Below are 23,178 nucleotides of genomic sequence, written 5' to 3'. Positions count from 1 at the left end.
TGGTCAGTAACATCATCACTTTGAGGTACGATATCTATATTAGTAAGATCGATTCCATGCGATATAATTAAATCTAGTGTATGATTAAAACGATGACAGATGAGCAGCTTAAAATGATTTAAGTTATCAACGTTACTGATATTCAAAATGGTAAGCAAGCGCTGCTTTGTCTACGTTTCGTTAATCTGTGTATATATCTTGTATATCAATGTTTGATTCTCCTTTTGAATGACGAATATATAGCTGCTGATACCACAACTTAGGTGCCCTTATGCAAGGCACTGAACCCCCAACTGCTCCACGGGTGCCGCAGCATAAATGGCTGCCCACTGCTCCGGGTGTGACTTACTAAATTTGAAAAAGTGAAAAAGCATAATAGGACCCCTTTAAATAGTGTTTCTATGGATTTCTTTCATCCAAAGAACACAAATAGGATATTATAGTTTTCCAAAATCTCAAAATATCTTCTTTTGAGTTGCACAGAACAAACATCATACAGGTTTGAGTGACATGATACATTTACATTTATGCATTTAGCAGACGCTTTAAGCCACTTACAGCGCATTCAGGCTATACAATTTTTTTTTTTTTAAACCACTATGTGTGTTCCCTGGGAACTGAACCCACAACCTTTTACGCTGCTAACGCAATGCTCTACCACTGAACCACAGGAACACAATAGGTGTAAAATAACATCAGAATGAGTATTTTTGGGTGCACTACCGCTTTAAGAAACATCTATAAAGGCAGCGTTCTCGTGTTCCTGCTCCTCATTATGTTTCATAAGTGTGTTTGATTTCATTATGAGCTGTAATTGAGTAAGTTGAGAGCATCACGGCTGGTGTTTGGTGTTTTTAACCCGCTGTAATTGGTGAGTTAGTTCAAACCTGCCCGCTTCTAATGGAAATCGTTTGGGTTTAATTAGTGCAATACAGCACAGATAAAGATACGCACAGCTAATGACGTATTGATGCTGACGCGTCCGACAGGCAGATTACAGTGGCCGCAGAACGCCAGCTTCCGCTCTGAGCTGATTGTTGGGAACAAAGCGCTTTGGCTAATGCTGTAGAACAGCCGAGTAATTAATCACAGTGCATGGCCTCGGGCCTGGAGTGCTGCGTCTGCATTCATAGAGCTCCTGTCTGATTATTGATCACGCGTGTCACGCCCAGGCTTTAGTCTCACGCCTGCTTTGATTCCAGTTTAAGAGCGAATCAGAGGAACCGATGCGGTGTGGAGTCTCAGCGGGATGCGTGTCCTCCAGCTGTGTGTGTGTGTGTGTGTGTGCTGCTCCGGTGATTTCAGTGTGGTCACCAGACATCAGTATAACATCTGCATTACAGATGATTCCCACACTGCAAACAGTGATTTTCTTAATGCAAATAGTTCAGCCAAAAATTAGAATGTGCTGTAAGTGTGCTCCCCCTCAGTTCATCTGAGATCAGGATGAGTTTGTGTCTTCATCAGGTTTGTAGAAATGTAGCATTGCATCAGTGTCTCATCAATGGATGCTCTGCAGTGAATGGGTGCCGTCAGAATGAGAGTCCAAACAGCTGATAAAAACATCACAATAATCCACAAGTAATCCACAGCACTCCAGTCCATCAGTGAACATCTGGAGAAGACAAAAGATGAAACACATCCAGCATTAAGATGCTTTTAACCACAAACCATGCAGTGGCCTCAATTATGAAAACTTAATAGCTATTGTCCTTGGTTTGAAAGTCTAATTTCTCAATATTTTTGTCTTGTTTTCCAGTGCAAATGTCTAAAGCTTCTTAAATCAAGACATTTGATTTCAGAAAACAGGACTTCTTATCTTCTGTCATTTTTCTTCTCAGGTATCTTGATTTAGGTTTAAAAGTTGAGATATTTGTACTGGAAAACAAGAGTAAGAAAATCATTTTTGCATCATAATCAAAGGAAAATATGGACTGATGTAAAAACACAGTTGTTTTTGCATGCTGCTTTGGTTCATATTTATCTGAAAACTATGGAATAAAATTCTAAAAACGGTAATTGCAACTTTTTAATCTTACAGTCCTGACTTTTCCCCTCATAATTGCAGGTTAATATATTACAATTGCAAGTTATAATAATAAAAAAGCATGTTGTATTTCGAATTATATATAAATAAAACATATTACTATAATTATAAAAAATAAAAAAATAAATATAATTAAACAATAATTATTATATTATTATTAATTATAAATGAATAATTATAGTTAGTCAATAATTATTTTGAACAATTATCAATATTTATTTGATTGAATAATAATAATTATTATTATTATTTAAATTAATTTGTATATAAAATATTCATTTATAATAATAATAATAATAATTAATAATAATAATAATAAAAATAATATATTTTTATATGATTGTTTGAGCCTGTCTTAAAACATCATCTCCATCTGTTAGTTTTTCCATCTCTTTCCGGTATATTTTGAAACAAGAAATGGAAATGAAAAATAATCATACAGTATAAGGCTCTAAATTATCAAAGCAACATTAAGATATTTCAAAAATTATAATTTTCAGTAATTGCAAACTTTTTTAAAACTTAAATTATTCTTGAAAATGAACATTTGCTCAGTTGAGCTCATTGAATATGCATAGCATTTAAAATTAATATAAATGAATATGATATTATGGTAATGAATTTTAATTTTCAATAATATCTCACTAAAATGAATAAAAATGCAAGGAAATGGATGTTATTGAATGGAGCGTCTCGGTCGGTTTCCAGTGTTCTATTAATGTTTGTTTCTGGTTGTTCGCTCACGTCATTTCTCTTCTTTAAGTGGACAAACATCACAAACCATTTCATCCCAATCATGCTGATGCTGGCCGTCTGAAGATGAGCGTTCAGACTCTTATTGAGATGAGGCCGATCGATACGTCATTTTCCTGCTGAAATCAGCCCTTCATTCTTTGAGAGGAAAATCAGCTGGATTGGAGTCTGTGCTTTGGCTTTAATCATGATGTGTGTCCATCTTCACCACGATTTAACACTTTAATGATGCTGTCAGGGAATGCCCTCCTGTCCGTCTGTCTCAGGTTGAGCAGCTCTGCTGTGGCTGCAGATTTGACCAGATTATGTGGATTTAGAGGCAGAGGTCGGATGATACAACAAAGCATCAGACATTCAGTGAAAGACTCAAATCATAATTTGATGCTTACATGATGATCATGATAATCTATAAGTGTTAAAACACAGCTCACATAGTCCATATATGAATGAAGCGTTTGTAATGATCCATCATGTGGGGTTAGCGTGTGATGATCAGTGTTTGTGATGATCCAGTGACAGTTATGGTGTTATTTTTCTCTCTCTCTCTGTTCTCAGTGCCGCCTCAGTTCCTCAGCTATCCGTCGAACACGTACGCGTATGAAAGCACAGACATCGAGATGGAGTGTGCCGTAACGGGAAACCCGCAGCCCACCGTCCGCTGGGTGAAGAACGGAGAGGCCGTCATTCCCAGCGACTACTTCCAGATCGTGGTGAGAACCCTTCCTAATTCAATCATTTATTCTCATGCATTTATTCAATTCAGTTTGTTTCATTCGTTCATTCATTCTTTTATTTTTACATTTCTCCATTATCACATTTATTTATTTGTTTGTTTCCATTTTTATTATTCATTTATAGATTTGTTCTTATTGATTGATTTTTAATGTATTTGTTTATTCAGTCATTAACATATATTTTTTATTCATTTATTTAGCTTTTGTTTGTTTGTTTATTCATGTATTCATCAACATTCATTCATTCATTCATTCATTCATTCATTATTTATTTAATATAATTAATGAAAAACATATATAATTTATTCATTAACAATAAATTCATTTAAAATGATAATATATATATATATACAGTACAGGTCAAAAGTTTTAAAAAACAACATATAATATATACAGTACAGGTCAAAAGTTTGGAAACAATACAAAAAAAAAATAAATATAAATAAATATATATAATATATACAGTACAGGTCAAAAGTTTGGAAACATTACTATTTTTAATGTTTTTGAAAGAAGTCTCTTCTGCTCATCAAGCCTGCATATATTTGATCAAAAATACAGAAAAAAACAGTAATATTGTGAAATATTATTACAACTTAAAATAATAGTTTTCTATTTGAATATACTTTAAAAAAAATAATTTATTCCTGTGATGCAAAGCTGAATTTTCAGCATCATTACTCCAGCCTTCAGTGTCACATGTAACATCCAGTCTATCACATGATCATTTAGAAATCATTCTAATATTCTGATTTATTATGAGTGTTGGAAACAGTTCTGCTGTCTAATATATTTGATGAATAAAAGGTTAAAAAGAACTGCATTTATTCAAAAATAAAAAAAAAAATTCTAATAATATATATTCTAATAATATATTTTCTTTACTATCACTTTTTATCAATTTAACACATCCTTGCTGAATAAAAGTATTGATTTTATTTAAAAAAAAGAAAGAAAGAAAAAAAAATTACTGACCCCAAATTACTGACCAGTAGTGTTTATTGTTATTACAAAATATTATATTTAAAAAACATAGCTTCTTTTTTTTTACTTTTTATTCATCAAAGTATCCTAAAAAAGTATCACATGTTGTGAAAAAATATTAAGCAGCAGAACTGTTTCCAACTTTGATAATGAATCATCATATTAGAATGATTTCTAAAGGATCATGTGATAATGATCCTAAAAATTCAGCTTTGCATCACAGAAATAAATGATAATTTAAATAATAATAAATTTAAAAAACAATTATTTTAAATTGTAATAATATTTCACAATATTACATTTTTTTTTTGTATTTTTGATCAAATAAATGCAGGCTTGATGAGCAGAAGAGACTTCTTTCAAAAACATTAAAAATAGTAATGTTTCCAAACTTTTGACCTGTACTGTATATATAGTCCTGTAAAGTGCTAATATGTTGTAAATGCCTGCGCACATTTAAGCTGACGTCCTGAAGTCTTGATGTTTCTATTGTAATTGTGTGATTGTCCCGTGTGTGGTCTGCAGGAGGGTGGTCATCTCCAGATCCTGGGTCTGGTTCGCTCAGATGAGGGTTTCTATCAGTGTATCGCTGAGAGCGAGGCGGGAAACAGTCAGGCGATGGCTCAACTCATCCTGCTGCAGCCCGGTAAGATCCAACACGCTCATATGCTGACCTGAGACCTGTGAGCATCCTTCATCTGCACCCATACACACGCACACACACACAGGCAGGCGCTCGGGCGCGCTTCACAGGCGTCTGCTGTTTGTGGGCCAGATGTGTGTGTGAAGCCGTTTGTTTCAGAGGAAGTGCATTTGTGAGGTTTAGTCTTGAGATCCGGATCCGTGTGATCTCTGAGAGATTTACCCAGAATGCTGTGCATGTAGAGCACTGATCCAGGGCTTTGTCTGAAGAGAGACATAGATTCAGACACGATGCAGAGATGATGTTTTCCGGGTGTTCAAATGAGTGTGAGATTCTGTCTGAACCTGTCGTGATTCTCTTACGGAATGGTTGCTTTCTGCTTATATGCTGATGCATTTGGAAGCTCCGCCCCCAGTCCAATCTCATTGGTCAGCTACGTTTCTGCCAAAATGCAGCAATTACCACCAGTGTTGGGGAAAGTTTTTTAAAAATAATGTGGTACAATATTGTGTTACTCCCTAAAAATACGTAACTAATTATGTTACGTAGTTACTTTTTATAGAAAGTAATGCGTTACGTTTTATTTGCGTTACTTTTTAAATCTGGGATGGGCTTGCTTATTTATTTTTAATATATATTTTTTTCTTTTTAGCTATTGTAAAAGCCCTTTCACACCGAAAGTGAAACGAATAAGCCTCAGGCTGAAGGAAATCTACATTCACATATTTAATTATTTTTTGCATTTGACTGTTTTTATTCAAATGCTGATTTTTTTTTTTGGAAGCAGACATATGATACTTGTATTTTAGTTACTTCACTTGTGTCAGTAGAAATGAATACTTTTATTAATCAGGGATGCATTAAATTGATCAAAAGTGAGATTAAAGACATTTATAATGTTTCCAAAGTTTTAAAATAAATGCTCTTCTTTTAAACTTTCTATTCATCTGTGAATCCTGAAAAATAAAATGTATTTTTGTATGTTTCCACAAAAATATTGTGCAACACAACTGTGTTCAACATTGATAATAATCAGAAATGTTTCTTGAGCAGCAAATCATCATATTAGAATGATTTCTGAAGATCATGTGACACTGAAGACTGGAGTAATGATGCTGAAAATACAGCTGCACATCACAGAAATACATTACAGTTTAACAGAGATTCACATAGAAAACAGCTGTTTTACGTTATAATAATATCTTTATTATATATATAGATATATATAATTTTTTTTTGTTCAAAATAAATGCAGCCTTGATGTATATATATATATAATGTTTACAAATATTTATAAATATTTATATATATATATATATATATATATATATATATATATATATATATATATATATATATATATATATATATATATATAATAAATGTTTACAAATATTTATAAATATTTACATAAAATATATAAATAGTTTTTATTAATAATAATTAAACAATTAATTATGGTTTTATTTATTATTTTAAATATTTCCATGCATTCATACTTGTATATATTTAAATATATTTAGTTGTATGGGACATCAGTCACTGTAGTAAGTGAAATGTTCCTTTAAAGTGACTGCAAACATCTGCTGTGAAACACTGATATACGGACACCCGTCCCCATTAGTGTGTGTTTGTGGGAGGTTTGGGATCAATCTGTCTGCAACTAATGAAACTTCTGCCAAAAACCATCTGCTGTTGATGAAAGTTTCCCACAGGCATGTGAGAAGATTAAAAATACCTGAATCACGGTGTCCTGTCAATCAAAAAAACTATTAGCGGCGGTTTAACACTCAAGCGAAAGTTTTAAGGAATGAGAGTAAAGCTCAGCGGTTCCACCATGGTTCCTGCTGTTTTAATCGTGGATCCCTGTGACAAATGATGCAGACGGCGCCTGCATTCACTGCGCAGAAACACAGTGGTTGCCATGGCGCAGCTGCAGCTCGAACGGAGCTGTGATATTTAACAGGGTTTATGAGAGCCTGGTGTTCAGACGTCCCATAATGCCCATGGAGAGACGCTCACAGTCTCATTACTGCTGTCAGCGCTCAACAAAAGCACTGTAGAGTTAACTATCACACACTCTATTAAAGTCAATAGACATTCTGACAGACACACAAAAGCTGCCCTCCACGGAGCCCAAGTGTGAACTCAGTCCATCCCGTATAAATTTGACACTGACGAAACCAGAGGAGACGCTCTGAGACACTGATGAGACTAGAGAAGACAATCTGAGACACTGATGAGACCAGAGAAGACAATCTGAGACACTGACGAGACCAGATAAGACAATCTGAGACACTGACGAGACCAGAGAAGACAATCTGAGACACTGATGAGACCAGAGTAGACGAGGTGAGACATTGATGAGACCAGAGAAGACAATCTGACACACTGATGAGACCAGAGAAGACGATCTGAGACCTTGATGAGACCCAGATAAGACGATCTGAGACAATGATGAGACCAGAGAAGACAATCTGAGACACTGATGAGACCAGAGAAGATGAACTGATACACTGATGAGACCAGAGAAGACAATCTGAGACACTGATGAGACCAGAGAAGACAATCTGAGACATTGATGAGACCAGAGAAGATGATCTGAGACATTGACGAGACCAGATAAGACAATCTGAGACACTGATGAGACCAGAGTAGACGAGGTGAGACATTGATGAGACCAGAGAAGACGATCTGAGACCTTGATGAGACCAGATAAGATGATCTGAGACACTGATGAGACCAGAGAAGACGATCTGAGACATTGACGAGACCAGAGAAGACAATCTGAGACACTGATGAGACCAGAGTAGACGAGGTGAGACATTGATGAGACCAGAGAAGACGATCTGAGACATTGATGAGACCAGAGAAGACAATCTGAGACATTGATGAGACCAGAGAAGACAATCTGAGACACTGATGAGACCAGAGAAGACGATCTGAGACATTGATGGGGAGTCGTGGCCTAATGGTTAGAGAGTTGGACTCCCAATCGAAGGGTTGTGAGTTCGAGTCTCGGGCCGGCAGGAAATGTGGGTGGGGGGAGTGCATGTACAGTTCTCTCTCTCCACCTTCAATACCACGACTTAGGTGCCCTTGAGCAAGAGCATCGAACCCCCAACTGCTCACCGGGCCGCTGCAGCATAAAATGGCTGGCCCACTGCTCCGGGTGTGTGTTTCACAGTGTGTGTGTGTGTTCACTGCTCTGTGTGTAATCGATACAGTATTGACAAACAAAATTTCGCAATACTCAAGTGTAACAATATTTTTTTTACACCCCTAGTAAGACTAGGTGAGACCAGAGAAGATGATCTGAGACATTGATGAGACCAGAGAAGACAATCTGAGACATTGATGAGACCAGAGAAGATGATCTGAGACACTGACGAGACCAGAGAAGACAATCTGAGACACTGATGAGACCAGAGTAGACGAGGTGAGACATTGATGAGACCAGAGAAGACAATCTGACACACTGATGAGACCAGAGAAGACGATCTGAGACCTTGATGAGACCAGATAAGATGATCTGAGACACTGATGAGACCAGAGAAGACGATCTGAGACACTGATGAGACCAGAGAAGACAATCTGAGACACTGATGAGACCAGAGAAGACCATCTGAGACACTGATGAGACCAGAGAAGACGATCTGAGACACTGATGAGACCAGAGAAGACGATCTGAGACACTGACGAAACCAGAGGAGACGCTCTGAGACACTGATGAGACCAGAGAAGACGATCTGAGACACTGATGAGACCAGAGAAGACGATCTGAGACACTGATGAGACCAGAGAAGACGATCTGAGACACTGATGAGACCAGAGAAGACAATCTGAGACCCTGATGAGACCAGAGAAGACAATCCGAGACATTGATGAGACCAGAGAAGACAATCTGAGACACTGACGAAACCAGAGGAGACGCTCTGAGACACTGATGAGACCAGATAAGACAATCTGAGACACCGATGAGACCAGAGAAGACGATCTGAGACACCGATGAGACCAGAGAAGACGATCTGAGACACCGATGAGACCAGAGAAGACGATCTGAGACACCGATGAGACCAGAAAAGACGATCTGAGACACCGATGAGACCAGAGAAGACCATCTGAGACATTAATGAGACCAGAGGAGATGATGTGAGACACTGACGAGACCAGAGGAAGCGATCTGAGACACTGATGAGACCAGATAAGATGATCTGAGACACTGACGAGACCAGATAAGACAATCTGAGACACTGACGAGACCAGATAAGACAATCTGAGACACTGATGAGACCAAAGATGATCTGAGACACTGATGAGACCAGAGAAGATGATCTGAGACACTGATGAGACCAGAGAAGATGATCTGAGACACTGATGAGACCAGATAAGACGATCTGAGACACTGATGAGACCAGAGAAGATGATCTGAGACACTGATGAGACCAAAGATGATCTGAGACACTGATGAGACCAAAGATGATCTGAGACACTGATGAGACCAGATAAGACGATCTGAGACACTGATGAGACCAGATAAGACGATCTGAGACACTGATGAGACCAGAGAAGATGATCTGAGACACTGATGAGACCAAAGATGATCTGAGACACTGATATCTTTTTACATTAATACCAGGGTTATTATAGTTTACTACAACTGATCAATTAAACCAGTTAAAACAATTATTTGTTACCTAAAATAAACTTAATGTTAACTGACACAAGTGTATAATACATACTAAAAATGGCAAAAACAAAATTACTAAAAAATTAAGCTAAAACTGAAACTAAAATTAAAACCATTAAAAAGGTTGTTGTTACTTGAAATAAAATAAAACAAACATCATATTATGTTCCACGAGTGAGCTGCGCTGTCACAAAAGTCCGAAACAGGGCCCATCCTTCCGACTTTCGACGAAGTGTTCCACATAAAGAAACTTAAGTGAACACCAGTCCAGATTCGCGAGGCATGAGTGGAACCGTAGCGTCTTTCTCCGCTTTGCGTTCTCCTTATATACATCCAAATCCACACATCATCAACACGCTAGTTCCGCCTCATACTTTCTCTTCCACGTTATGTTATAAATCTTTGTTCCCATACCAGATATACATAGAGTAAATATGACATGATATGCATACAAAATACATGAAAATAAAAATAATAATTATCAAAAACAAAACAAAAATCATTAATGTATACACTAACATACATGAATCAGACACAGCTAATGTGCCCCATCACAATATGAATGTGTTTATGAATGATCAGATTTATCTTTATCGTTGGTATTTGTATTTATGGTTTATTGAACGGAGGAGATGAAGATGTGAGTGATTCACAGAGCTTTCAGTAAAATCCCAATCCACACGGACAGAGATCCAGGCCAGGATTTCAGTCTGACAGGAGTGCAGTGAGACACTGAAACCCTCAGAAGGAGAATGACTCAGTGAATCTTTAGAGCTTTATACAGTACAGATTCTCTCAAAACATTACGAAACGGGAGAATAACAGTGTTAATGTTGAAAAATTCATCAGTTGAGAAACAAGTTCAGATTCAGCTGTAAAGCAACTCTACAGTAGACAATAGAGTCATTCGTTTTCAGATCAATTCAGTTATGGTTTTGTTCTCATCTAATAGTGTCCGTGCAGTTAATTCATTAATATTACTGCATATTAATTGTGTTTTTAACCTTTTAACCCCCTGGACTAGTGAGCCCTAGTTAGCTCTCTAAGTAGATGTCAATTCCAGTACCATTATAATTCTGACACTGATTCTGGTTTAACTCTGAAACAGCAGATGAATTGAGAGAAATGATTCATTCAGCACAGCAAAGCATTGATTCGGTGCATTAGTGCATTAATATTCATTTAAAATGCCTTTTTTTCATTATCGTTTGCTGTGCTGTGAATTATTATGCTTTATTTCAGTGATGCTCCCTCAGAAGGCGTCTATGTAGACAGCGCACTACTGTTTGGAACACAGCCCGCTTGTCTCTCTGAAAGTGTTTATATACTTTAATCTCATCTGTGTAATTAACAGTCTGATTTCATTATCATAGTCACTTTAATAAGAGACACGGATCAACACAAACTGTCTCATATATTTATGATTATTCTGTCATCTGGATGGATTTACTGGATCAGAGACATGATATATTCATCTTATTGTGTGTGTATGTGTGTGAGAGAGAGAGACTGTGTGTGTGTGTGTGTGTGTGTGTGTGTGTGTGTGTGTTATTTTTTATATATTTATATTTTTTATATATACAGAAAAAAATTTTGTACAGAAAAAAATTTTATTCACAAATTACTTATTAAACACAAAAAACAATTAAAAATTACAAATATATATAAAGTATATATGTATATATATATGTTAGTTCAATTAATGTTTGATCACAAGTAATTTTTTATAGAAATCCAATAAAATAAAAAAAAAAAAAAAAACCACAAAAAACTAATTAATCCAGATCTTAATCACAACAACACATTATATCATACACTTCTAATCAATTAAAAAAATTAACAACAAACAACAGTAATGTGCATAGTCTTAACATAATATACATGCAACATAATAACATTTATCACTCTCTGAATCAGACACTTACGCCACGCCCACTCGTTCCCAATCACCAGCATTCTGAACACCTGTGCATCATCACCAATGCCACACATAAAGCCCTCAGTCACCATCACTCATTGTCTGGTCTTGCACCGATCTCCCTACTTGCCTGAACACCCTTCGTCAAAACCTACCAGAACTGTTGAACCCTCTTCATCCTCCTCTGCCTACCTGTTCCCATCGTCTTCGTCGGAGTCACCATCTGTGTCACCATCACCTCAAAGGAAAGTTGTGTTACCACTGTTTGTCTAGGCAAGGCAAGGCAAGGCAAGTTTATTTATATAGCACATTTCGTACACAATGGTAATTCAAAGTGCTTTACATAAAAGAAAGTAAAATAATCATGAAGAAAAATAATAACAAAAATAAAACAAGCAATTTTAAAAACATAAAACAGGCAATCTTAAAACATTGGAAATGATTTAAAAATTGACGTATTTAAAATGAATTTAAAACAGTTAAAAATAGAAAATGATTTTACATAGAATATAGTGAATATGTAAAATACAGTGCAATCAATTCGGACATCGCACATTGCTCATTCAACAAATGCACAGCTAAACAGATGAGTTTTGAGTCTAGATTTAAATGTGACTAATGTTTTAGCACATCTGATCTCTTCTGGAAGCTGATTCCAACTGCGGGCGGCATAGTAACTAAAGGCGGACTCCCCTTGTTTTGTGTGAACCCTTGGTATTTCTAACTGACTCGATCCTAATGATCTGAGTGGTCTGTTAGGTTTATATTCAGTGAACATATCTGCAATATATTTTGGTCCTAGGTCATTGAGTGATTTATAAACGAGTAAAAGTACTTTAAAATCAATCCTAAATGTAACTGGAAGCCAGTGTAAAGACCTGAGGACTGGTGTGATATGCTCAGATTTTCTGGATCTAGTCAGAATCCTGGCAGCAGCGTTCTGGATGAGCTGCAGCTGTCTAATGGTCTTTTTGGGAAGGCCGGTGAGGAGACCATTACAATAGTCCACCCTGCTGGTGATAAAGGCATGAACAAGTTTCTCTAAGTCTTGACTGGAAACAAAACATCTAATTCTTGCAATGTTTTTTAGATGATAGTATGCTGATTTAGTTACTGCTTTGACATGACTACTGAAACTAAGGTCTGTCTCCAGAATCACACCAAGATTCCTGACTTGATTTTTAGTTGTTTGTCCCCTTGAGTCAAAGTATGCATTCACCTTGAAAACTTCATCTTTGTTTCCAAATGCAATAACTTCAGTTTTTTCCTTGTTTAACTGAAGAAAGTTCTGGCACATCCAACTATTAATTTCATCAATACATTGGCAGAGGAAGTCAATGGGGCTGTAGTCATTTGGCGATAAGGCTAGGTAAATCTTGGTATCATCAGAATAGCTGTGTTAGGCAATTTGGTTCTTTCTCATTATCTGACTTAGTGGGAGCATATACAGGCTAAACAAGAGCGGTGCCAGAATTGAGCCTTGTGGGACTCCGCATGTCATGGACGTCCACTTAGACTTATGCTCTCCTAGACTCACATAATAACCTCTCCCTTCTAAGTATGACCTGAACCATTTGAGTACCATCCCAGAAAGCCCGACCCAGTTTTCCAGTCTCTCTAGTAGTATGTTATGATCGACAGTGTCAAACGCAGCACTGAGATCAAGCAATACCAGCACTGATATTTTGCCAGAGTCAGAATTTAAGCGAATATCATTTATTATCTTAATGAGCGCTGTCTCTGTGCTGTGATGCAGTCGAAAACCAGATTGAAAATTGTCCAGGTATCCATTTGAGTTTAAGTATTTGTTCAGCTGATTAAAAACTACCTTTTCTATAATTTTGCCTATAAAAGGAAGATTAGATATTGGTCTATAATTGCTCAGAATGGTGTTATCAAGATTGCTCTTTTTCAGGAGGGGCTTGTACAACTGCAGTTTTCAGGGAGTTTGGAAATGTCCCAGAAAGAAGTGAGGCGTTCACCACTTCTAAGAGATCTGCTTCTAAACAGTTAAGCACACTTTTGAAAAAAGATGTGGGAAGTGTGTCAAGATCGCAGGTTGACGATTTTAGGTGCTGCACTATTTCTTCCAAAATTTTGCTATCAATTGCTTCAAAAATAGACATAGTATCTTTTTGATATTGCGTCCAGATCTGTCTGACCTCTGCATTACTTGAGGATGTGCTAATTGCCTTCCTGATATTAATGATCTTCTCAGAAAAGAAGGAAGCAAACTCATTGCATTTGGTAACTGAGAGCATTTCACTGGGAATCTGACTTGGGGGGTTTGTCAGTCTCTCAACAGTGGCAAAAAGAGTACGAGTGTTGTTTAAGTTACTGTTTATAAGGTTTGAGAAGAAATTCTGTCTAGCTGTGGCTAGTTTCACATTAAAAGAATGAAGGCTGTCTTTATAAATGCTATAGTGAATTTCAAGTTTCGTCTTCCGCCACATCCGCTCGGCTTTTCTGCATTGTCTTTTCATAGTCTAAACTGCTGTTGATCTTCTCCAAACTGATTTCTGTCTGTTTGTTTTTCTTACTGACTATTATTGGAGCAATATCATCAATAACATTCTTAACTTTTGAGTTAAAGGAATCAAGGAGAATATCAACAGAGTCTGCAGAAATGCTTGGTGTTAGAGATATAGCCTCCATAAACCGCACACTAGTGTTATCGTTAATGCATCTCCTTCTGACAGAGACAGATCTAGATTCATTGGTAGCAGAGATCAATATATCAAAGAAAATACAGAAGTGATCAGATAGTGCTACGTCCTTAATAACAATGGATGAAATGTTTAGACCCCTACTGATGATTAAATCTAGAGTGTGTCCACCTTTGTGTGTGGGTCCATGCACATGCTGAATCAGGTCAAAAGTGTTTAGAACCGTTATCATTTCTTTTGTAATTTTGTTTTCTGCATTATCTATATGAATATTAAAATCCCCTGCAATAGCAAAACAGTCAAACTCCGAGGAAATCATTGATAGCATTTCTGTGACCTCTTCAACAAAGGCTGGAGAGTATTTTGGAGGCCTGTAAATAATGATAAACAGAATGCGTGGAGCACCTTTCAGCACAATCCCTAGATATTCAAAAGACAAGTACTGACCAAATGACATTTGCTTGCATTGATAGACATCTTTAAATAGAGCAGCTACACCTCCACCTCTCCTAACAGTCCTGCAGACACTCATGAAAGTAAAGTTAGGAGGGGCTGCTTCATCGAGGATTGTTGCACTGCAGCTGTCTTCTAGCCATGTTTCATTTAGAAACATAAAATCCGGATTGTTTGTGGTTATAAAGTCATTGATTAGAAATGATTTATTTTTTAGTGAGCGAATGTTTAAAAATGCCAACTTGATGGCAGTACTTTGTGTCTTTATATCAATCCAATTCTCACGCAAAATAGCTCCCACACACAAATAGTTTGCCCTTGAGCTTGAAAAGACCTTAGACTTTCTATCACGTGATAAAACTGAAATATAGAAAGCTACAGGCACGCTGGGTTCCCGCTTGTTCTGTAAACATTTGTGAATGTTGCTGCTATTATAGCAGGGACCCGACACATATCACTGAGAGCTGCTATCAGTTGTTTTTGGTCCACCTACAGCAGATGGAGGGTTTGGGCCCTGGCGTTGTGGCAGCAGTCAGAGAGCTCTCACAGGAGCAGGGCCCACAGGCTTTGGTGGTTGGGGGGCCCGCCATTTTTTTTTGGTGATATTTGCGGGCTTGCAGCGAATGAGTGAGAGAGTTTAGTCCCAGCATACACCAATTCCTCCATTTTCTGTGAGAAGCACAGAAGTGGAGATGCTGGAGAGAGGGATAATGTGTCCGGTGAGAGGGGCTGTGTCTCTGGTGTTTCCAGTGACTGTGATATGTTGTCCTGGCTTCCCTGGCTGTTTTCCAGAAGGTCGTCCTTGGGTGCTGAGTCTTGTATCTGTTTTGATACATCACAGTCTGTCTGTGAGGAGCTCTGTGGGCAGGGCTCAGCCGGGATAGTGTCCATCAGAAGTGCCTATAGTGCATCCACAGTATAAAAAGTGTCCTTGTGGGATATGTCAACCACATGATGACTCGGACCTGGTGTGTGTGTGCTGAATGAATTGACATACTCTGCTGAAGGATGGCGTAAGCAGAAGTAGAAATTGTCCTTAAGCACTCTAGCTCCAAGTTTGTTAGGGTGGAGGCCATCCGGTTTAAACAGTTGTCTATGGCCCCAGAACAGATTGAAGTTGTCGATGAAATTTACTCCTTTTATATTGCAAGATCTTTGTAACCTGTTGTTTGAGCACTGTGCTGATCTGAAACATATTTGTTCCCCTTGCTGGAAGTGGTCCACTGATGAACGACTGAACTTTGAGTCTTCGAAGTGTTTCAAAGAGTTCACTGAAGTCCTTCTTAAGGAGTTCTGACTGCTCTTTCCGAATATCATTCTTCCCCACATGGATGATGATTCGATTTGCAGTCTTGTGCTTCATCAGAATGTTCTGAAGTTCCTTGTTCACATCAGAAACCGTTGCTTGAGGAAGGCAGCATGTTGTTGTAGTCCTGCTACTGACATTTCTGATAATAGAGTCACCCACTATCAGAGTCCTGGGCTCGGCTGCGCTCTGAGCTGAATGCCGCTGTCTGCTCGACCTTGAGCGCCTGTTAGTAGCAGTGTTAGCTGCTGGCTGATCCGATACATGTTTAATCACATTTGGGGATTCCTCACCCGCATTCATTAATGCTTCAAATCTGTTCTCAAGATGTATAGGGGGTGGCAGAATACCAGTATTCACAAGCCTTGTAATAGTCGAATCTGGGGTAGAGGATGCTACAGCAGCAATACGAGAAACTCGTGACAATCTGATGTCTTGTGTTCCTTTGGGTCTCGCTCCCTGTTTGTGCCATCGATTAGTGTGGCGATCAGTTTCGGCTTGTTCCTCTACACTTGGTATAAACTGTTGAGATTCAGAAGATTCATGGGACTCACCGGCTGTATGCTGAGAGGGTCCATGACGACGGTCTGCTGAGTGTTCCGCCTGTTTTGGAAGTCCAGCAAGTAACTTTGTTTCAAGAACCACAATCCTTTGTAGAAGTTTGCAGCAGTTTATGCAACAAGTATATTCAACAGGAGGCATTTTCTCTCTCTTCTGTTTGAATGTAGGCAGTTGTTTTCCCCCGTCTCCGGAATGTAAGCTGCTGGCAGTGGGAGGCAAAGTCTTCTTTTTGTAGTATAATTCCAGTCCCAAAGAGTTTTTAGTTTTAGTGTTTGTGCCAAAAATCTGTTGTTTGAGCACTGTGCTGATCTGCTGAAGTAAAAATCTTAGAAAAATCTGAGAAAAGTACAGAAATAAGAAATAAGAAGCAAAGCGCAGAGCAGTAAGCTAGAACGTCCGAACGGTAGCAAAGCCCTAAAGCAAATTTATATGCATTTTATTTAAGTAGTTTGCTATAATGTTCTGTTTACTAAATGTACTAAATATATGACATAAAAAAAAAACAAAATAATAAGTTTAAAATGTAGCTTGTGTCAGGGGTCCCTGATCCATGTCCTGAAAAACATCGAAGGCCCCTGATCTATGTGTTGTAACTGTGTCATTATATGACATAAAATAATCATATAATAATAATAATAATATAATAATGTTTTTTTAAAATGCTAATTTTGTTTTTCTAGTGTTGAGGTTTGTTGTAGTCCATTCCGCTTTATATAAAGAGTGTGGTATGTCCTCATTTACAAGACAGGCTTTTGTACTTGTGATTTAAAGATTGTTTATAATTGAGCTTGTGTCCAGCACTGGATCGACCAGCACACAGGTCTGGAGATCGCTGTTAAATCTCATTCATTCTGCAGAAACAAAAGCTCACCGTGTTTCTCAGCAGCCTCTGCTCTTTCTTTGGGTTTGTGAGTGTTTCCTCTCAGGATGTGTCAGCTGAGGCTGATGGGAGCCTCCGCCGGGAATCATGGGACGTCTTTAGGAATGCTAATGCTGCTCTCTGAGTGACAGGTCAAAATCAGCCCCCCCCACCCTCCCCCCACACCCCCCCCCCCCCCCTCTCATGCCGCAGCAGTTGTAGCTGTAAACACTCCAGTCATGTTACTCAATAATTCATGTGCAATAATAGAAAAGCTGCGATTGCTTATTTGTATTTAAACAGGCTTGAGCGACGCTGAGGTGCGTTAGAGCAGGAAAGTGTGGCTGCATGAACCCGACACGATCCTGTGCTTCACTACAAGATGCCTTTTGTGCTGAAATGTCTCATTTGCACATTTATTGTGGTGCGTTTGAGAACAGCTGCTTCACTCCTCCATTACTGAAATATTGTTATCAGTGGAAATACGTTAGGCTTTGCTTAAACGCGGCTTCTTTTACCCGTCTGTGTGTGTCATGCAGGAAGCAGCACTATAAACACATCCAGATTCAATTTGAACTGATATTGTAGTGAATTAGATGTGAAAGCAAGACTGATGTGTTTGATTCTAAACAAACACTTATACAATAAAACAACAAAAACATTTATACAAAAAAAAAACAACAAAAAAACTCCCACAACACAAAAACAGTATGACAGAAATTAAAACAAAGAAATTCATATTGAGCTGTAATTTTTAAAGTAAAGCAAAGACGGTCTATGATTGTTGGTTTGACAAAAGCCTTGTTTGAAAGTTTAAAATGCCATTTTAGTTTTACAGGCAAACACTAAAAAATATTTTTACGTTATAAATATTTATAAGAAATAAAAAAATAATAAAAAAAAAATACACAAAACAAAAAAAAATATAAAAATAAAAAAATAAAAAAAAAAAAACACAAAAATTACAAAAAAAAAACATGAAAAAAATCTAATCCACAAAAAATTACAGAAGCACAAAAAATACAAAAATTATAAAAAAAACTAAAAAATATAAAAAACACAAAAAAAAATATTAACAAAATAAAAAAATAATATAAAAATCCAATCATAATTAAATAAATATTATGAAATGCCTATGTTTATTTAGTTGATATATTCAGTCATATTGAATACATTGATATACACTGCTTACTCTGAAAGAGTTTTCATTCAGAATTTGCTAAAATTTCACAATAAAAACAAGTAACACAATGAATTAAACGTGAAATTTTGAAATAGAAAGACTGAGATAGTATTTCCTTATAAAGCATGACGTTTGCTTCATTTAGAACATGTGACATGATGTGACCAGACGTGTTGTTCATTAGCCACAGACATTTCAGCTCCATCAGATCTTAAGAGCATAGCACAGGTTCAGGTGTGTGTGTGTGTGTGTGTGTGTGTGTGTGTGTGTGTGTGTGTGTGAATGCTGAAGGAGCTGGTTTGGTCTGGTCTGGTTTGGTTTGGTCTGGTTTGTAATGAGCTGTACTATTGTCAGAGCTCGGTCATACGGTCAGTGCCGCTGGAGGATGTCTGATGGGACAGACGTGATGGATCTGCTGATCTGAGGGAGGTGATGATACAGCCGTGGGTTTGCTGGGACACATTGACCCCTCAGAGGACAGATAGAGCCATTACTGAACCCATCTGAGATGAGTGTGTGTGTGTGTGTGTGTGTGTGTGTGTGTGTGAGAAAGAGGGAGAGGTGTACAGATGCTGTTAAAGAGCAGTGTTACTTTAGTGTCATTAAGATATTATTATATTTTTTAAGCATATTTTAGTTTTTATTTTAATATTTTCCCCTTTTAAATTTCATTTTAAAGTTTTAGTAATTTTTTTTAGTAACTTCTAACTTCTAGTTATAAGTACCGGTAACTATTTTTTTTTCAGTGTAGGTAAATGTAAAGCCACAAAAAATAAAAAATAAAAAAAAAAACATGAACATTTGATGTAATTTAGATAATGTTCATTTCGTTTTAATTTTTCACGGTTTTACATTTAGCTACACTGAAAAAAAAAAAAAAACATTATTAACATATACACTTATTAATATAATTTATAATATTTAATTTTTTTATTTTCTTTTGGGCATTTTTTAACACTAATACAATTTTTCAATTTGTCGAAATTGTGATTTGTAGTTGTTTGTGAAATTTGCTTGCAATTTCTGAGTGAAAGTAGTTTCTACACCAAATTCTAGTTCTGATTTCCTTCTTGTTTTCTTATCAGTCACTCACTGTATTTGAATTAGTTTTTTTTCCACGTCGCTCTATTATAATTATAGTATCATCAATCTCAGGTAAACCACAGTGATTTGTTCTGTCAGTCAGACGGTCTCTGGTCCTGAATCCGCTGTGAACTGAACTGTTTTTTCAGGATCTTCGGCGGATCTCAAAGTTGGTTGAGGCTTGTTTTTCTTTCTCATTGAGCGTCAGTCGCTCTGCTCCTCATGATGTGCTTTTCTGTCGGCTTTGACAAAATAAGCGCAGTCATGCTTTAGGACGCTTCAATCCTGCGCTGACAGCAGCTGAAAGACTGCAGAGTTTAGAGAAGTGTCAAACACAAACACACTGAAGAATCACAGCCTGATATCATCATCAGTCGTCATGCGTTGGTTTTCTGTGAATCGCATGTCATTTATAGAAGCATAGCTGCATGGTTGTTTGTGAAATGAAAACAGAGTTTATTATAATCAGAGCAGAAGGATGGATGAACCTGCTAACCCATGCACTAGTTAACCCATGTGGTTAATAACTGAAAGGGTTAAACTGAAGCCAAGTGAGCAACAGGTCATGCAGCAACCTTTGATTTGATCAGATAGAGAGTGAGAGCATGTGTCCTGGAGTTTAAAATAGCTCCTTTCAGGTGACATCAATTAACCTGTTGATTGCAGGTGAGCTACTGAGTAACTGCAACAAAACACAAGTTAGAACACTCCCACATAACACTCTCACCATTAAAATGTTGCTATAAAATAATCTAATGCAACACTAACATGTACAATAACAGACACTTACGTCCTTGATAAGGCATCTGCCAACACATTATCCTTTCCACAAATGTGACAGAGTTTAAGATCATAACCCTGCAAAAATAAACTCCATAGCTTAACCGTTGGTTGGAATTTCTCATGCTGTGGAAGAAAATTAGAGGATTATGATCAGTGTAAACAATTAGTGGAACACAGGATGAAACATACACATCAAAATGATTCAAAACAAGAATAAGGGCCAAAGTTTCCTTTTTGTAGAATAGGGCTTCTGATGGACATCAAATTTCTTTGAAAAATAGCACACAGTATGCTCAAATCCTATTGAATCAGCTGGAGCAGAACAGCACCCACACCAAAGTCACTAGCATCCACAGCTAGCTTAAAGGGCAGACTAAAATCAGGAGCAACAAGAATAGGAGAACTACTCAACAAGGCCTTCAGATTGTCGAAGGCATCCTGACATAACTCAGTCCAGACAATGCAAGTTTGTCAAAGGTACAGCAACAGTGGCAATATTTCTGCAGAAACTCCTGTAATATCCTGCCATACCCCAAAACTGTTTTAATTACCTCCGTGAAGACGGCACCGGAAAGGTCACAATGGCCTCTACTTTTGCTCCTATTGGAGACACACGTCCATGGCCAACAGCTTTGCCCAAATAAGTTACAGTGGCTTGTCCAAACTCACATTTGGAGAGGTTCAAATTCAAGTTTGCAGCCTTTAACCGCTTAAACACATCCTCAAGCTGGGCCAAGTGTTGAGACCAGAGAGAACTATAAATAACCAAATCATCAAGGTAAGCCTCACATCCTGCAACTCCTTCCAGCACCTTATTTACCAAACACTGGAAAGTAGCAGGTGCATTTTTCATTCCAAAGACCATAACCTTATAATGGCAAAATTGGTCTGGTGTCATAAAAGCAGAGATCTCACGGGCTCGCAGGCTAAGCAGAACCTGCCAGTAGCCTTTCAAAAGATCCAACTTTGTAACAAAAGATGCAGAACCAACTTGATCAATACAGTCATCTAGCCGTGGGAGAGGACAGGAGTCAGGTTTAGTGACGGCATTCACCTTGCGAAAATCTGTTCAAAAACGAAGAGAACCATCATGCTTCTCAACCAGTAAACATGGTGAACTCCAAGCACTAGAGGATGGTTCAGCTATTCCATGTTCCAACATATACAGTACTGTACCTCCTTGTGCAAAAGCTGACATTTCACAGGATTTACCCGATATGGATGTTGTTTAAAAGGGGTAACTTGACCCACATCAGTGCCATGCTCTAGCACATTAGTACAAGTTGGAACATCAGAAAACAGGGCCAAATGTTGACAAATCCTCTGAATAATATCAGTATGCTCAGAAGGATTTAAATTGCTCCGGGTGTGTGTTCACAGTGTGTGTGTGTGTTCACTGCTCTGTGTGTGTGCACTTCGGATGGGTTAAATGCAGAGCACGAATTCTGAGTATGGGTCACCATACTTGGCTGAATGTCACTTCACTTATTATTAAACAAATGAGAATCCAAATCAGCCAGAATTTTAGAATTTGACGTGACGTGACCATACAGCCAAGTATGGTGACCCATACTCAGAATTCATGCTCTGCATTTAACCCATCCAAAGTGCACACACACAGCAGTGAACACACACACACCGTGAACACACACCCGGAGCAGTGGGCAGCCATTTATGCTGCGGGGTGCCCAGGGAAAATTTGACAATCTACCCTGAGCAACCCCAGAGTCAGCAACACTTCCTTCACAACTTCCTTCGGTCTCAGTAGGTGGAACATTCAGTACAGCCAAAGCCTTGACCTCTGTACGTACATTTTGATTACGGTCAATGTAAGGCTTAAGTAAGTTAACATGGCACATACAGGTTTTCCTCTTACGATCTGGAGTCTTAACTAGGTAATTACACTCACCAACCTTCTGTTCAATGATGTATGGCCCACTATATTGAGCCTGCAACACAGAACCGGGTATTGGTAAAAGTACAAGCACTTGGTCTCCTGAAGAAAATACACGATGCTTAGCCTTTTGATCATACCATGTCTTCATCTTCTCCTGAGCTGCTTTTAAATTCTCGTTGGCCAGTTCACAGGCCCTACCAGGTCTAAAACGAGAATTAGACACGTAATCCAGGAGGTTAGTAGGAGTCGAATGTTCAGAAGCTAACCACTTCTACTTTACTAATTTCAAGGTCCCCCTCACAGTATGGCCAAACACAAGCTCAGTTGGACTGAAACCATGAGATTCCTGAAACCACCTCTCTAACTGCAAAGAGGAGTAGTGGAACGCCATCGTCCCAGTCTCTCTCAAACTCTTTGCAGTAGGTTTTCAGCATAGTTTTGAGAGATTGATGGAATCTCTCTAGTGCAGATGAGGTGCTATGCTGAATAGACAACTGCTTCAACACCTGGGAGAAAAGACGAGACATGAAATTAGACCCTTGATCTGACTGAACTAATCTTGGTAACCCAAACACTGTGAAAAACTTAATAAAGGCTCTAGAAACAGCAGAGGCCATA

The 23,178-nt window shown here is 37.9% G+C and overlaps 1 protein-coding gene across 3 annotated transcripts in view; it reads left to right on the top strand.

Annotated features, from left to right (window-relative positions):
- The window catches only part of LOC109053098 (netrin receptor DCC-like), a 199,352-nt gene that overhangs the window by 102,650 nt on the left and 73,524 nt on the right, over window positions 1-23,178 (top strand). For all 3 annotated transcript variants that reach the window (XM_042751244.1, XM_042751241.1, XM_042751233.1), the window contains exons 6-7: window positions 3,356-3,510; window positions 5,044-5,164. In XM_042751244.1, the coding sequence (XP_042607178.1) occupies window positions 3,356-3,510; window positions 5,044-5,164 (276 nt within the window). The remainder of the gene's footprint in view (window positions 1-3,355; window positions 3,511-5,043; window positions 5,165-23,178) is intronic.

This window comes from Cyprinus carpio, chromosome A5, assembly GCF_018340385.1.
Source record: "Cyprinus carpio isolate SPL01 chromosome A5, ASM1834038v1, whole genome shotgun sequence".
Taxonomy (NCBI): Eukaryota; Metazoa; Chordata; class Actinopteri; order Cypriniformes; family Cyprinidae; genus Cyprinus; species Cyprinus carpio.
Note: the sequence above shows the minus strand (reverse complement) of the source record. Positions and strands in the feature narration are given on the sequence as shown.